General features: G+C 49.6%; 1 protein-coding gene across 1 annotated transcript in view; it reads left to right on the top strand.

Annotated features, from left to right (window-relative positions):
• The window catches only part of GPA33 (glycoprotein A33), a 44,937-nt gene extending 29,345 nt beyond the window's left edge, over positions 1-15,592 (top strand). The window contains exons 4-7 of the mRNA XM_028111924.1: positions 6,736-6,888; positions 13,664-13,783; positions 14,449-14,575; positions 15,027-15,592. Coding sequence (XP_027967725.1) covers positions 6,736-6,888; positions 13,664-13,783; positions 14,449-14,575; positions 15,027-15,159 — 533 coding nt within the window. The 3' untranslated portion in view covers positions 15,160-15,592. The remainder of the gene's footprint in view (positions 1-6,735; positions 6,889-13,663; positions 13,784-14,448; positions 14,576-15,026) is intronic.
• The last annotated feature ends 1,411 nt before the right edge of the window (positions 15,593-17,003 follow it).

A 17,003-nucleotide genomic window follows, 5' to 3' on the forward strand; every position in this document is an offset into this window, starting at 1 on the left:
AAAAAAGAGAGATCATATTATAAAGATCACTTGACAATATTTTTTTGGGTAATGTTTCATGCATATTTCTCCAGATCAATACCTATATATCTACCTGTTAGCAGCATACATTCCATCACGTGGATGTACTATGATTTATTCAAGTGTTCCATCCTGATGGATATCCTCAGGCTGTTTCCAGTTTTGTGTGTGAACAATACTGATACATATAGATATTCTTCCACTCTGTTGTTTTTATTTCTATTGGATAGATTCTTAAAAGTAGGATTTCTGGGTCAAAGACAATGCCTTCATTAAATATTAATCCATACCGACAAACTACGTTCCTCAAAGCAACTTACATTGCTATGGCATTTTATGAGCACGCCTGTTTTCCCATATCTTTACCAGTACTGAATGTTATCAATCTTTTTAATTTTTGTAAATTTTGTTAATTTGTTAGGTGAGAAAAAATTCAGTGCAGTCTAAATCAAAATGTTAATCTAGCCACTAATGAGCTTTACTACCCCCCTTTGGGCGCAACCCCCTTCATGACATGAATCAGCCCGCACCCCCACCCTGCCATTGCAGCCTGCTCCAGCCGGCTTCTCTTGCTTCTCTTGGCAACAGGCAGGCACCACAGTCCTCAGGGGGATCCCCAGGGACCCAGAAGCATCTATAGAGCCCTTCCATCCTCACGCTGCAGGATCAGCACTTGAAGAACTTACAGGTTTCTGTCACTCAGTGAGCCTCAGCCAGAGAATGAGAGATGTCAGCTCCCAACAGTAGGGAACCCCAGTCTCCATGTTGGATTCTTTTGGTGCCTCCCTGGCTTGACCCGAGATGGGGGAAATACCTCCTTCCCTTCCCCCAAGAGAAGGAGAGGAAATGCTCATGGGTCCTTATTCCTAAGCGTCCTCTTCAAAGAGATCTCCTTCCTGCTGAACCTCCAGGCTTCTCTTGCTTGGGTGGGAGGAGGGTCACTGATAACCTAAGGATTCGCTCTTGGAAAGGCTGCTGGGATGTTTCTCATGCTTCTCCTTAATATTGAGGACACTTACTCCCCTGGAGGTTGTAGTGGAAATTCTGAGGCACAGGAGAAATCCCGATCTGTATCATGCTGATGTTTTCTATCACGTGTTTGAGGTCCCTTGTCATGTACCACCACCTCTGGGAGTATAAAAATGAACTTAATGTTCTTTTTTTATGTCTTTAAGCCTTACTTTTTACACTTAGACCTTTATTTTACCTGGAATTTATTTTTGTAAATAGGATGCTAGGAGTCTAACTTTGTTTTCTTCCACGTGGATAGCCAATTGCATCAGCATCATTCACTGTACCAAAGAAACACTGCTCATCCCACTGGGATGCTAGCTTTGTCACACAGGAAGTTCTTACACAGAATGGCTGCTTTCTTACTCCTTTTCTTGTTCACTTTTCTTTTGATTATTCCTATGCTGATATTACATGGTTTTGATTACAGTATGTTTATACTCAGTGTTGATATATATATATAGAGAGACATATCTATCTCTCTATCTAGTTTTGTTTTGTTTTTGTTTTTTTAGTTAGAGCTATCAGTGTTTGAATAGTTGGCTTTTAATACCTGGCACTGTGTAATATCTTCTGTTACTAAACTTTTCCAAAAAAAATTCTGTCAATTTTTACACATTTATTCTTCCATGTTAATTTTTTAAATCACTTTGCTTAGTTAAAAATAGAAGTTGATTGGAATTACGGTCAACTTACAAATTAATTTGCAAAGGAATGACATATTAAAAAGATTAAGTCCTCTCATCTAGGAAGAAGTATTTCAGATTTAATGACCTTCAATAACGAGGGATCTCTAACAGAATTCCAGGCCTCCCGTGGACAGATGCAGAGCCCTTTTTTTTTGGTTTGTAGAAGGAAGGCACAGGACCTCTTTCACAACCCTGCACCCATCCATGTAGCCAAATTTCCCGTTTCTCTGTGTCCTCCTGCTCTGAAAACAGAGGGGTTTTATCTTAAATAGAGAGAAAAACTACCATCAACTTGCAATGACCTTGGTCTGTGGGAAAGTTGCCACAAATTCATGGTCATAATAGTTCCCATTTACTGAGGACCAGGTATGCGCCAGGCATCTAAGAGCTTTACATTTATGGTCTCTTTTAATCTCTGCAATCCATCTGTGGAAGTGGGTATTAACACGTTTAATAGAACACTGAGGCTCGAGACACCTGTAGAAAGTGTACAAGCTTCTGTCAAAACAGGATGGCCCAAATGCAAAGCCCTGCACTGCTCCGCCATGTAAGCCTGCCACCCCCGGCCAGTAATTGATCCAGTTGAGGATGATTCCCAAATTCTTCTAGGTTTACTTACCTTTTCAAAGTACACTCTCTGTCAGTTGATAGCAGACATAAGCTTGCCAGTGATGTTTTAGCTGGCCCCGGCAGTAACTTGAGCTCTGCCCTTCCTGGATCCATGCCAACAGAAGGTTGGCGGGGCAGAGCCGAGCCAGTTCTGGATATGCCATTTGCCCTCATTTGTCCACAGAGCACCTGCATCTTGGACACATCACTCATTGATAACTGAGGTTCTGTACCTGCTCTTCCACGTGGGAGGTCTTTGCTTAGGGTCCTGGAGATGGAAGCCCCATTGCCCCATGAGTGCATGCCTCATTGTCTCTGGGTTTTCACGGCGGGGGCTCTTGATGGTCTTAGACCTTTAGGAACGAACATTCACAGCTCCTCTCACCTCATGGACGAGGCTGTCGCCATCACACATTATCATCTTCTAGCATTTTTATAGCCGTGTTTTAGTTGCTCCCAATCTAGCTGGGGTGCCTGATGTGTTTGTCTACCCAGGACCCTTAGAGCAGGGGGCCTGCTCTCTGGAGGGCCCCTCAGGTCGAGATCTGTAGCGCACAGAAGGCTGTTAGTTGTTGAAATGGAGCTCTGCTCTTCCCTCCTGCCGCTATAGCAACCTTGGTCCAAACCCAGACAAACAAATAACTGTGTTTGCCTTGCCCTCCTAAAAATACTAATTAGGAAAAAAAAAGAGAGAGAGAGAGAGAGAGAAACTAAAAAAGAAAAACATTCACTCGTATCACTAGGTTTTATATTTGTCCACGTTGACTTCCGGCTCCTGTGCACATGCTTATTCATGTCCATAACTGAGTTTGTAGCCAAATGGGTTGGTACTTTGCTCTTTTCATTTCTCACCAGGTAGCGCTTTCCGCTGTCTTAGCACCTAAGTCCTTTAGGCTCCCTGCCACTTGGTTGAGTGGATAGAGTCCCCTGTCCCTGGCTGAACCTTCAGCCTGTTCCAATCAAAGCCATTATGAATAATGTTGTAACAAATTGTTTTGTGTACATAGCTCTTAATTTTTATTTGCGTTAGCTCCTTGGACAGATATTATAGGCCAAGAAAATGCACATTTTTATTTAGTTTCTATTCTGTAGGTCTTCCTCCAAACCCATGGCCCTGGTCGACCCCTAGCTGCATTCCTCACTTCTCCGGATCTGGTCCTTTTCTGGCTGATTCCGTCTCCTTCTGGCTTCCTTAAGTAGCTCCCACTTTCCTTTGGCAACAAGCTGGTTGGGGGAAAGGCAGCAAGACCCCACTTACGTGTGAATGTCCGATTCCTCCTTCCCTCCCATGGCCAGCTTCATTTTAAGACAGGAACTAGCTAACTAGGAGGGCAAAGACACAAGTTGAATCAGAGATTACGGAACTCAGTGTTTTGCTTTACAACGAGAGAGAGAGAGAGAGAGAGAGAGAGGAAAAGAAAGAGAGAGAAATCATTTTGTACTCTCTGTTCAGAAATCCAGTAAAAATCTTTAAAAGAAAGTTTTGTTTCCAAAAGGCTTTTGCTACTGGGCTATTTTTAGGTAGAAGGGCTTTAATTATACGGGGCCGCCCACACGGGGCTGGGCGACCTCACAGTAAACTGAGGGAGCGGAGAGCTTTCGGACGGGGGCGGAGCACGCAGGGCGGGTCACCAGGGGGAAGCCACCTGGCCCTGCTCCCCCCTCCCCCCCGCACGCGGCGCTCCGGGAGGGTTGGGGCGGGGGCGGGCCCAGTTGGCTCCCCGGCCTCTGGCGCCGCCTGGCGTCTGCAGCGGGAGGCGCAGGCTTTGGAGCGGCGCGGTGCCCAGTCCCGAAGGCTCCAGGTACAGCCGCCTTCAGTCTGGGGGGTAGGAAGAGGCCACCCAGAACCCTAGATCTCCGGGAGCCCCGCAGGCCTCACCGCCCCGCAGGAGGGGCTGTTTGAACTAGAGCTGATTCGAGGTCCTCGCTGGTTGTGATGGTGGGGGGCTGGGGAAGGAATCCTTAGAGAAGATCGGGACAGAGTTGGGGGGGTGTGCCTAGCGTGAGCCGGGGTGGGAGGACAGCCTGGGGGCTGAGGGTAAGGGCCCCAGGTGTGTGTGTGTGTGTTGGGGGGGTACGGACAAAAACCTGACACACTCCTTCGTAAGGCTGGTCTCTTGTTAGCTCTACTGCTGCCTCCAGAGTGCATGACGGCTTTGCCTTAGTAATTTCTCCTGGCAAAGCAAGGCTCCGGATATGTCCAGCTTGCTTTTTTATGTTTCTCTAGATGCTAGATGCTCCTTTGCCTTGGTCTGTTCTCTCTCCTTTTTGTCTCGGATCCCAGAGAAGGCTGGTCACAGAAAGGCTTGACAATGGTCATGCACACCAAGTATGAGGCTGGCTCCATGTGACACTTCTTTGGGGGTGTCATAGTTGCGGCGGGCTCTCTAACTGGGAAAGTTGTAGCCCCCTGGTCAAGGCATACCTGGGAAGCAGGCTGAGTGCTTTTCATGCGTGGAGAGGGCTGTTCCTGTACCTCTGGAGAGTTCAGGAGGCAAACTTGGCTCATCAACCCTGACCTAGAGCCAGTCTCTGGGGAAGCAGTGTTCAGCTTTGCTTGTACCCGTTTGCCGGGCCCGCGGGGCAGACGGCTGCTTGTCAGAGTGGTCCGAAGGCAGCAGTCTCTTCCTGCCCAGGCTGCTTCAGTCCCTGGGGCCTGGACCAGGATATAAAAAGGTGGCTTGTGAACCAAGCTTGGTCCTCTTAGGTTTAGGGACTGTGCAGCAGGGGCTGGTGTGTGTGTGTGGGGGGGGGCTGTTATTTTCTCCACGCTTGTCCCACACCTGGTGGCCCTCAGGAGAGAAGGAGCTGTGGGGCACACACACCCAAGAACCCCTTGCCTGTCTCAGAGAAAAACCAGAAGTGGCGGCCGGGTGCATCCTGGGTAGCTTCCCCCAGCCACTCCAGGGCGGCGGGGGGGGGGGCACTGTGCCACTCTGCATGCTCAGTGACCATGCATCCATGCAGTCTGAATGGTACAATGGGTAGCGCTACTGACCAGGGCAAGCAGACCATCCAGGGGTCTGAAGAAAGAGGTGGAGGGGACAGGCCTGCCACAGGGGATTCAGTAATAGCCCTCTGCACTGTATGTTCTCCCCACTCCCAGCCCCAAGGGCACTACCTGAAGTCTCAAGCATACTTGATGCTCCTTCCTGCCTCAGGGCCTTTGCACGCTGTTCCCTCTGTGTGGAGGGCCCTCACCTCTCTCTGACCACCACCACGTCCACTATTGGCCTTGTTTACTCTCACTCTTCCTCCAGGTCACAGCCCAGGCTGTGGGGGTCAGTGTGCCTTCCCCGCCCCCACAGCTTTGCCTCCTGCCCGGTCATGGTCCAGTTACTTGTCTTTTGGACTCCTTGAACACAGGAACTCACTCACTATGTCATCCCAGTGCCTAGCGGTCTCAGACATACAGGAAGTGCCCAACAAGGTTTGTAGGATGAGCCATCCTATGGCAATGCCAAGCAAATGGCACCAGCTTAAGATCTTCGGGAATTGTGGGAGATCACGTCAGGATTGTGAGGGGAGGGGCCGGTTGGTTTCTGTAACCTCCTTTCTGTAGGCTTCCCTTTCCTTGTCTCTTCCTTTCTGCCCCCACCCCCACCCCTTCGGACCTCGTTCTCACCCAGCATGCAACTCTGCTACCACCTGGGGTCTCTCCAATCACCCAGCCACTCCAAGTAGTTGCATTTTCTCAGCAAAACCCAGGACAAGGGCAGTGCTTAACACAAAGGGAACCTTCCTAAGAAGTCTGAGTTGAAGGGCTTCAGAGAGAGGGGCCCTTCCCTAACCCAGGGGCAGGCAGACATGGCCAAATCCAGCCTGGGCCTCTGTACATGGCCTGCAAGCCAAGAATGGTTTTTACATTTATAAAGGGTTATTGAAACCATAGAAACAGTGACAGAGACTATAACGTGGCCCACAACATCTAAAATATTACCTTTGACCCTTTACAGAAATTCCGTTGTCCCCTCATCTTGCAGATGGGAACACTGGGGGACTGCAAGGTTTCCTTAAAATGGCACAGATGAGCCAACATCAGAAGGAGCTCTCCTGGGCTGGTGGAGAGATCACTGGATGTGGAGTCAGAAGACCTGGGTTCCAGTCCCACCCAGTCTCCTCTCTGGGCCTCAGTATCCCCACCATTTCTAATGGTGGGGACTCTAATCTTACATTCAGGATGCTTCCTGATGTAGGTGCGCGCTGCCTCTCTGTGATGGTGACAGGGCCACTGAGGAGATATTTTGCGGTGGATTGACCTTGCAGGACTATTTCTCACCAGTTGGCTATGAATTTCTCTGCCTGAGAACAAACAGAGCAGTATGAGTGTGTGTCTGAGGTGGGAGGTGGCTGTCACCACGCCCCACCTGATGCGTGCCTTCACTCTGGTCCTTCCCCTGTGTAGTGCCGCCCTCCAAACCAGACTGCGGCGTCCAGGGAGAGACCGTGATTGGGAATGACATCCAGCTGACCTGCCAATCGAAGGAGGGCTCTCCGGCCCCTCAGTACAGTTGGAAGAGCTATGATGCCCTGAACCAGGAGCGGCCAACACCAGCAGGTAACAGGGTCAGTGGGGAGGACAGGCCCCCACCCCCAAATGCAAGCCCCCACCCCAAAATGCTAGGGCCGCCAGGGGAGATCCTGGCCTGACCAGTCAGGTCTCCCTGAAGGGCTGCCCTTTTCCTCCCCCGCCCTCCTCCCCGCTGCAGCATCTCTGAGTCTTCTCATGATAATCCCCATCTCACAGGTTGTTGTGGAAAATAAAAGTGAGTCACATAAAGCACTCCGTGGAAGCGCATAATAAATCTTCATCTGTTATCTTTGTTCCGCACAACTCAGTTCCTTGAATAAGCACGTCTGGATAGCCACTCCGTGCAAAAGCCCAAGTGGGGTTTTCATTTTGACTGTGATCATGTCCTAAAGTATACATTCAAGGCCTCAAGCCTAGCTCTGTGGTTCCACTCAAGGGCGGGAATTCCCATCGGCATGCCCCATCCAGGCTCGTCCAGCTCAGGCTCCACGGAAGCCCTCCTTCCCAAACCTGCCCTCTGTTTGTGGCCACAGCCCCTGCACGACCAGGTGTGCCGTAAGGGTCCCTCAGTCTCAGGGAAGGAGACGTTAGGTTCAGTGGCGGTGGCCTGGAAACCTGCTTTGTACTGGGCAGCTTGCTCTTTGACCTTTGGTCAGGAAACAAACTGAAAAACAAAACAAAACAACCCTATATAAATATCTTATTGTCATTACGTTGGTGCCCACTGGTGGAGGGGGGATACCTCAGTGGCATCTTTGGGCCCCAGTAGCCCCTGGCACAGCCAGCGCTCCTGGAGATCAGAACAGACAAGGTCTGAAAGCTGCTGGCTGGCCTAACTTCCAGGCGGCCTCTCTGCTCGGTGTGGGTGAGGAGGAAGTGGGCAGCCACGAGGGAAGCAGAGGGTGGAGACGCACTGGTGAATGGACAGGCTGGGCTCTGGTCAAACAAGGATGATCTTTGTCGGTCTGTCCTTCACTCACCTGTGGGCCAAACGAGAACTTCTTAAAAGTAATAAATAAACCCCACTCACTCCAATGTAAATTAGAAAGGATATTGTGGATTTCAACAAGTTTCCAGTTTTGTTGACAAATTTCTGGCTGGCGAATTGCTATCGAGTGTGTCTGGAATTTCTGGAAACCACCTGGCAGCTCTCCTCTGGGTTTGACGGCCCTGCCTGTGCACGACCCGGTGACTCCAGCAATGGTCATCAAGGTCTGCCGTGGACAATGGCTGGTCGGCCCTTCCAGCAAAGGCTGGATAGGGAGAGCCAAGGCCGAAGATTACATGGTGAGCGCCATGCTAGTTTTATAACCGGGCTGTTGTAAACCAGGGGGTGCATAAGGGCATGAAAGGCTTCTCCAAGGAGGGGGCCCCTGAGGGAGCAAGATAGCAGGTGGCTAAGAGCCTAGTGTGGGCTTGAACCCTGGCCTTGCCACTTGTTAGCTGCGTGACCATGGCAATAGCCTCTCTGTGCCTTAGTTTCTACATCTGTAAAATGGGCATAACACTAGTACTTACTTCACAGAGTTCCTGTGAAGATTAAATAAAAGAACATGTAAAGCATGGAGACCATGCCTGGTAGGTAGATGGAACTCCTTAACGCTAGGTGTTATTAACTATGTGGTACGTGAGCTAGATCCTTAAGGATGAGCAGGGTAGGCATGGCAAATATCCCGGAAATCGCGAGTATTCTGTGCAGCCGAGGTAGGGAGCATGCGTTGCAGGGAGGAGGGGGTACCGCTTTATGAAAAGCAGCGATGGGGGACGACAAAGAACCTGTGCATGGGGCCAGAGAGGCTGGCCTTTGCCCTGCAACCCCAGGCACCTTCTGAGGGGCATCACAGATGACTGCCCTGCTCATGCTCTCCAGCCTCCATCAGGAAAGACTTCCAATTATTGGAAGCCAAACCTTCGTCTTTCAGTGATTCGAAAGGGGAGAAACCTGAGGACATGAAAGAAGGTCAAAGGGAGACTCACGTGCTTACTTTGTAAAAGCTTCATCCTGCTTCAAGTTAGGTTTGCTCAGAGACAGAGTCCAGATCCGGGAGTGCCAGCCAAGAGTGTGGTTAATGGTAAAAGCAAGGCAAGCTTGCATCTGGTGTTGGATGGAATGGGGTGGGGTTCGTTCTCAGAGCCTTCGGACTCCACCTGCCTCACGGAGCACCAGAGTCAGAACAAACGCAGTTCTGATTTTTTTAAAACATTTCAGTCCACAGTGGACAATTTGAGAGTAGGGTTCCTCCACCCTTCTCTATCTGAAGGCAGTAGAGATTGCTTCCTTTCATTTAGTAATCAATGGAAACAAGCCAGCAGCGAAAAGAACAGGGACTCTGGAATTAGTAAATAAGAATTTCAGTCCTGATGTTTCTACCTTGTAGCTGTAAGTCACTCACAGCCTCTCTGACCCTTAGAATCCTCATCTGAAAACCCTGGGATGAAAACCCAGAAGGCTGGGAAGAGGAAAGAGGAGATCCCATGTGTGATAGTTCTGAATATCCTTTGTAAGGCAGCTGAACTTCAGGCACTAAAAGAGGAGGAATTTGGATATCAAGGAAGGAGGGAGGGGTAATTCTGGGGGCTAGAGCACTTTAGAGGAGGAGGTTCTTGAAGGGTCAAAGGGTATGTGCCCTGCAGCTAAGGAGGATCTTGAACATCCTGAGTAAAAGGTGGCAGCCATAGGGTCAGGGTTGTGGGGGTGGAGAGCGGCCGGGGACAGGAAAGTTAAATCTTGCCAATTTGACATCAGTGCCTCTGGGAGACGGGGGTTTCTCTCTGCGGAAATCTCCCCAGCTGGAGCCCAGGGAAATGGGAGGCTGACGGTCCTGTGCGTTCCTCTTCTTGACCACAAGGTGTCGCCACTGCAGCGAAATCAGCGTTAGCCGGATTTCAGAAACTGTATTAGGTTCTTTCCAAGAGGAAAAGGGGCTTGGGAGCCCCAGCTCAGAGTCAGAGCAGATCTTGTGGCACTGCATATGCACTGGTTAATTCCAGACCAGCTTCTAACGTCCACCGTTTCCTTTGGGGAACAAGGCCCGGAGTCCAAAGCTGGGCTCTGATAACCGGAAAGGTCCTGGAGGCAGTCTGAAGCTTCTGTCGTGATCGGTCTGCAATGTGCTGTGTACACCTTACACATAGGCTGAATCTCTACTTTTTTTTTTTAAGATTTTATTTATTTATTTGAGAGAGAGAGAGAGAGAGAGAGCAGGGGAGGGTCAGAAGGAGAGGGAGAGAGAGAATCCCAAGCAGACTCCGTGCTGAATGTGGAGCCTGATACACGGCTCAGTCTCACAACCTTGAGAACATGACCTGAGCCGAAATCAAGAGTTGGACGCTCAACCGACTGAGTCACCCAGGTGCCCCAAGATGCCTCTTAAAAATAAAAAAAAAATCCAATTAGTTTAGAAAATAAGACCATTAGGGAGGAGGAGTTAAGATGTCAGAGGAGTAGGGGGACCCTAAGTTTGTCTCATCCCTCAAATACAACTAGATAGTTATGAAATCATTCTGAATACCTAAGAAATCAATTGGAGTTTCTGAGAAAACAAATACTGCAAGTCTACAAGTAGAAAAGAGACCGCCACTTGGAAGTTAGGAGGTGCAGAGACCTGAATCCAGTGTGATATAGCTGAGTATATGGCAGCAGGGAGGGAGCCTGCTTAAGGAGGCTACTACAAAGCATTATAAGCTGCGGAGTGCAAAATCGGAACTTTTAGAAGTCCACTGCGGTGGGGGACGTGCCTGGTTTAAAGGTGCTCAGGTGGCAAAGTGGGGCAGAATCCCAGAACACCATGATCTGAGGATACAGACACAGTGATTCCATTAGGCACCTGCACCCCAATGCTTATAGCAACAAGTCTGCAATAGCCAAACTGTGGAAAGAGCTCAGATGTCCACTGACAGATGAATGGATAAAGAAGATGTGGTGTATATACATACAAGGGAATATTACTCAGCCATCAAAAAAAAAAAAAAGAAATCTTGCCACTTGCAATGATGTGGATGGAACTGGAGAGTATTATGTTAAGCAAAATAAGTCAAGAGAGAGACAATTATCATATGATTTCACTCATATGTGGAATTTAAGAAGCAAAACAGATGAACATAGGCAAAGGGAAGGGAAAATAAGAGAAAAACAGAGAGGAAGGCAAATCATAAGAGATGCTGAACTCTAGGAAGCAAACCGAGGAGAGGTGGGGGGGGAATGGGGTAACTGGGTGATGGGCACTGGGGAGGCCACAGGAGGTAATGAGCAGAGGGTGTTATATGCAACTGATGAATCACTAAATTCTACCCCTGAGACTAATAATACACTGTATGTTAACTCACTTTAATTTTTAAAAATTTTAAAAGGAAAGAAGACCATTATTACTATAACCTCCATTTAGGGACACCCAGTGCTCATTAGCAAATTAGAAGCTCTAAGAGTTCTGTTGTTAAAAAATGTATTTAACCCTCTCTCAATGATGTCGAAATTTGCTTTGGTCATGGACTGCTTTTTTAGTACTGTATGTTAATGTCACATGTAAGCAATATTCCAGAAAACATTCGGAGGCATGAAATTCTAGGGTAGAAGCATATAGAGAATGAGCATCCAGAAGATACAGCTGGGGGTTTCAAGGGAAGAATCTGAAGAAAGTACATAGAAAAAGATTGGAAGAAAATAACCCAAATCATCAGCTGTTATTTCTAGCTGGTGAAATTATGGATGATTTTATTTTATTCTCTGTTCTTTATAGCGGCTTTCCCTGACCCTTCAGATGAGATTAAACTCCCTTGCTATAAACTCAAATAGCATTTCCATTTCTAACTCTAATCATCCTGTGATCATCCTGGTTTCTTGTCTGCCAACCCTCAGGCCAGGACAGAGACTGTCTTCACCTTCTTTAGGGTTATGGTGATCAAGCCTCTAAAGGTTTTCTGGACTGGATTGATTTAAATAATAGCTTCATATCATGTACAAATTCTTATAATGAACCTGCATTGTTTGTGTAATACATATTTTTTAAAGAAAATTGTCAACTGCTCCAGAGAGTTCTAGACCTAAAACGGGATTTTTGTTACGCTTTATCATTTCTTAATTTTGTGGCATTCGGCGAGTACCTTAACTTCTCAAAGACTCCAGTTACCTCTGTGACATTGGAGATTGAATATTTGTCCCACTTCCCATACAAGATGGCTGACAAAATCACAAGAGATCACATTTGAGGAAGTATACAGAGTAGCACATCCAGATAAGGGAAATCCGCACCAGATACAATCTGGCAAGAGATTGGAGGTGGAACAAGGGGGGCGCCGCACAGCAGGGGAACTGGCAAGAGATAAAGCTGAGGTGAGTGCAGGACCAGATCTGTAACACTGTGATGGCATTAAGAAGCTTGGACTTGTTATTTTTTTTTTACGTTTTTATTTTAATTGCAGTTAGTTAACACACAGTATAATATTAATTTCAGGTGTACAATATAGGGATTCAACACTTTCACACATCACCTGGTGCTCATCACAAGTGTACTCCCTAATCCCCATCACCTGTTTAAGCCTCCCCCACGGTAACCATCAGTTTGTTCTCTAGAGTTAAGCATCTTTTTCTTGATTTATCTCTCTTTTTTTCCCTTTGCTCATTTGTTTTATTTCTTAAATTCCACATATATGGACAACAGTATGGAGTTTCCTCAAAAAGTGAAAAATAGAACTACACTATGATCCAGTAATCCTACTACTGGGTATTTACTCAAAGAATACAAAAACACAAATTCAAAGGGATACATGCACCCCTATGTTTATAGCAGCATTATTTACAATAGTCAAGTTATGGAAGCCGCCCAAGTGTCTATCCACTGATGAATGGATGAAGAAGTGTTATGTGTATGCAATATAATATTATTCAGCCATAAAAAAAGAATGAAATCTTGCCATTTGCAACAACATGGAGCTGGAAGGTATAATACTAAGCTAAATAAGTCAGTCAGAGAAAGCCTGGACTTGTTGGAGATTAGGAGCCGTACAGTGACTGGGTGCCACTTGCCAGGTCAGACATCTCCTCTGGATGAAATGCAACCACCTGGTGGCAGCAGGATCTTACGAGGCTAACTCTGCCGCAGATTAGAGGAAAAGGTCTCTAACTCTCCACTCAAGATAGCAGTTATGACAAAGCATCTTTGAGGACAGGGCATATAAAGATGTCTAAGCATAAAGCTCTCCCTTTCAAGGTGAAGAGATTCATAGGATCACAGATTTAGCAGGAAGGTTTCTCATGAGGACTATTGGACCATTCTTGATTTCTCAAGGACTTCTTCCATGAGTCCAAGCTCAAGGACTCAGTTTCAGAAGATCATAAAAGTGGTTATAACCATATCTTCTAATTAGAAAGCATTTTCATGTAATACATATGTATTTTATGTTTCCCGAGCACTTACTACACATCAGGTGCTCTGATGTGGGCTTGCCTTGATCAGTACCTCACTTTATGCTATTAGCGTGCCTCCCACGGACTCTTGTTATTTATAAATAGAGAAGCTAAGGTTCAGTGAAGCTAAGTTCCCGGGCCAACGTCACAGAATTAATCAGGGGCAGAACCAGGGGGCCTGGCTGAATTCCAAGTACTTCAGAACTGGGCATCCTGCCTGCAGCTGTCTTGGGAGGCCTAGAGGTGGATACTCTGTCTCTCTCCCTGTTTCAGAGGAGGCTCGGACAAGTTCAGCCGCAGTGCTCGTGTCTGCCTAGGAATTCAGGCTTCCAGACGCCTAGGTGTTTCCACTGACCTGTGGTGCCTGGGCCCCTCACCCTCACTGTTCTTCCTTCCCAGCCACAGGCCAGACCTTGTCTCTGAAGAACATCTCCACAGATATATCGGGTTATTACATCTGCACCTCCAGCAATGAGGTGGGGACCGAGTCCTGTAACATCACTGTGGCTGTCAGACCTCGTAAGAGTGGGTTGGGGGGTGAGGGGGGGAGGGGAGTGGACCAAGGCTGAAAGATCACTGGCTTGGGGTCCAGAGAGGCAGCTGAGAGAGACGTTGTGGAGGTGAATTCGGGAGCCTCTTTGGCAGGGTAGCTGGGGTGACCTCAACCAGATGCTCCCGGCCTAGAGGTCAGTCCAGTTCCCTTGGTTCTTTGGAAGTAGAGCCTCAGACTGACTTCTGGAGACCTGCTCAGCCCTGCCTGCCCTTAGGGCCACTCAGTGGGCCTGAGGGAAGTGTCCAGAGTCAGCTGCCATGGAGCCTGGACCTTATTTTTGGGGGTGGGTCACCTCCAAGCAGCTCAAGGATGAGCTAGAGTAGGAGTTGGCATGGCTGACAGCTGAGGACTTGGCAGGAACCTGGGTTGCCCAGGGAGTGGGCGCAGATCTACTGGCCTGTGCATCTTCGCATCCGCCTCCATCCTGAAGAGTGGTCTCTAGACCTACCTGGTCACCTTTCTGCAAGGCCATGCCCTTTGTGGCGTGTTACTAGAAGCCGACAGTCCTCCCTGGGCTGGGAGGGAGGCTGGGCCTGCCCAGAGGCTTCCCTCACCCTGGCTCACCAGCCCCAGATGCCTGGGCTCAGGTCAGAACTCGGGAGGTGCCGCTGCCCTGCTCTGTCTCTTGCAGCCTCCATGAACGTGGCCTTGTACGCGGGCATTGCCGGCGGCCTGACTGCGGCCATCATCATCCTTGGCATTGTCTTCTTCTGTTGCTGCTGCCGCCGGCAGAAGGACGGAGCTGAGGACACGGCGCCGTGAGTGTTTGCGGGCAGCCTGTTGGCAAGGGTCTGAGCAGAGGGTGAGGACGTGTCACAGCGCCTCATGGCCTTTGCCACTCACACCACCACCGGGGACAGCTGCCCCCAAGTGGCCTTGCTGTCCTGATGCCTGACTGCAAGGCCCGTAGTTCCCCAGGCTTCCGGTGGCCTGTCCGGGGGCAAGCACGGGTGGGCCCCCCTCCAGGGGCTGGTTCCTCCTGGTCTGGCGGAGCTGGCCCGTTCCTATAACGCTCTGAGCTCATGAGCAGAGCAAGTCTGTGCCACCTGCCTGTCCACTCCGAGCCAGCCCCCCAGCCCGGGGTCCCTTTGCATCTGGGCGGGGAGGGGCGGCAGGTCCGATGGCTGATCTTCCCGTAAGAAGCACTGGGCCCAGCTCTCCCAGCCTGAGTGAGGGCAAACCCTTCCCCTCTGTCCTCACTGCTCTCAGGAATCGGGCGGCCTACCAGAAGGCTCCAAAGCAGGTGAAAGAGCTTCAGACAGAGCAGGACGAGGAGGATGACTACGGGCAAGAAGACCAGAAGAGCACTGGGCGGGAGTCCCCCCGCCACGCTGACCAGTGACCAGAGCATGCTGCAGGCTGAGGTGGGGGGGAGATGGGTGCTCATTCCTCTGCCGCCCGACTCCCCTCTCCTTGCCCCATTTTTCTGGCCCTTCATTCCAGTCATTGATGGGATGCTTCTTCCCTGTGTCATCTGCTAGAGGACTTGGCTAAGGGGACCTCACTGGTGACTGACCCTGCCAAGTGCCCTCACCCACAAAGTGGCCCCTTCCTACTGCCATGCCTAGCTCACAGCCCGGCCCCCAGCCTGGAGCCGGCCGCAGCCTCATCTTCCTGTGTAGCTGGCGCGGGGCTCCCCGAGGCCCAGGGCGGAGCCTGGGTGCCCCTGGTTGTGAGCCATCCGAAATGTGTGCTCCCTGCTCGCACAACACCTGGGGGAGCTTCTGGGGGAGGGGTTGAAGTCAGTACATATTTGTTGAATAAATGAGTCTTGGAAGGGCTCCCTGTTATTTATCCAACCTAAATGAAAACTCCTGCTTCAGGACCCACTTTGGCCTCAAGCTCCCTTTCCAGCTCATCGCCTGCCACTTTCTTGTATAGTCCAGAAACTCTCCGCAAGGGCTGCCTTCAGCAACCCTGCACACTTCCTCAGGGGCCCCTCACTTTCTCTCCTTGGCTGGGATGCTGTTTCCAACGCCACCTGTCCCAAGAGGGCTGCCTCAAAATCCCAGTGATTCCTGTAACTGGACCCTGATCTCCCCGACACATGGGAACAATCTTGTCACCTTGTCTCACCCTCGTCACAACACGGCAGTTGTCTGAGCATTAGCGTATCCCTAGGCTAATGTCTGAGCTCCTTGGGCCAGAGCCCGGCCTTCACTCCCCACCCCCGCCGCCGCCCCACCGCTGCCACATCCTAGGAGCCCTCCCAGCAGGTGCCCCCTCCAGCTGAATCTGGGTACCTATCTTGATAGGTTGAGTCTCTCTGAGATGTTTGTAGACTCACAACTCCTCTCCCCCAAGCCCCTTGGCTAGTTTAGTGAAGGAAGTGTGTGCTGATGTAAGTGAACACACACGTGTGCACAAGCAGGAGCTTGTTTCAGCTGGTCCCACATGCTCACTTCATGATGACCCTTCTCGAGAATACCTGGCATGACCCCCCCTGCTTCCTGACACCTAACCCTGGCCCTGCTCCCCCACTGGCCTGGAATGTCGCCCACTGTCAGATCACAAACACTGTCCCAGCTTCGGGCTCATGGCCTGGTGGCTAGTCTCACCGAAGTGCAGTTACATTATTGTCTTTTCTGGATGGTCAGCAAACCAGTTCTAGAAATCTATCATCCATTTGTGATTAAAAAAAAATACACACACACACACACACATATATATTTTGTTACATTCTTCACTTCATTCAAAACGTGATCAGTAATGATAAATTTGTTAGTGGAAATTCTTACTTTTTTTTTAATGTGGGTTTGTTCACACTGAGGGAAAGCTCGCATCTCGTGGGTTTGTGTCTACTTACTGCACACCTCTCTGCGTCCTAGGAGGGGTGAGGCAGGGTGACGGGAGCAGAAGGTCGGATCTGTGGGTCGCATTGCCTGTGGCTGCAGTAGGGTCAAGCCATGTCTCTAGTGGTTGCTGGGGACAAGACAGAACCCGCCCTGGTAGCAGAGGAATATTCCAGGCGAAGTGCCGGACAGACCACAGTGGGTCTGGCAGTCGGTCCACAGGCTTCAGGGAAGGGGGTGGAGATGCTCATACCGGTTATACCCAAAATGGGGCCCTCCTGCGAGACGAGGAGGCAATCCAGCTGTCAACAGAACAGGTGGCTCTCCCTCCCCAAACCTGTGTGATGCACAGTTGGTTCTCACCTGTGACATTATCACTCCTGCCACCCATTCA

This window comes from Eumetopias jubatus, unplaced genomic scaffold, assembly GCF_037043125.1.
Source record: "Eumetopias jubatus isolate StellerSeaLion01/CBP00866 unplaced genomic scaffold, mEumJub1_p1.0 scaffold_12, whole genome shotgun sequence".
NCBI lineage: Eukaryota > Metazoa > Chordata > Mammalia > Carnivora > Otariidae > Eumetopias > Eumetopias jubatus.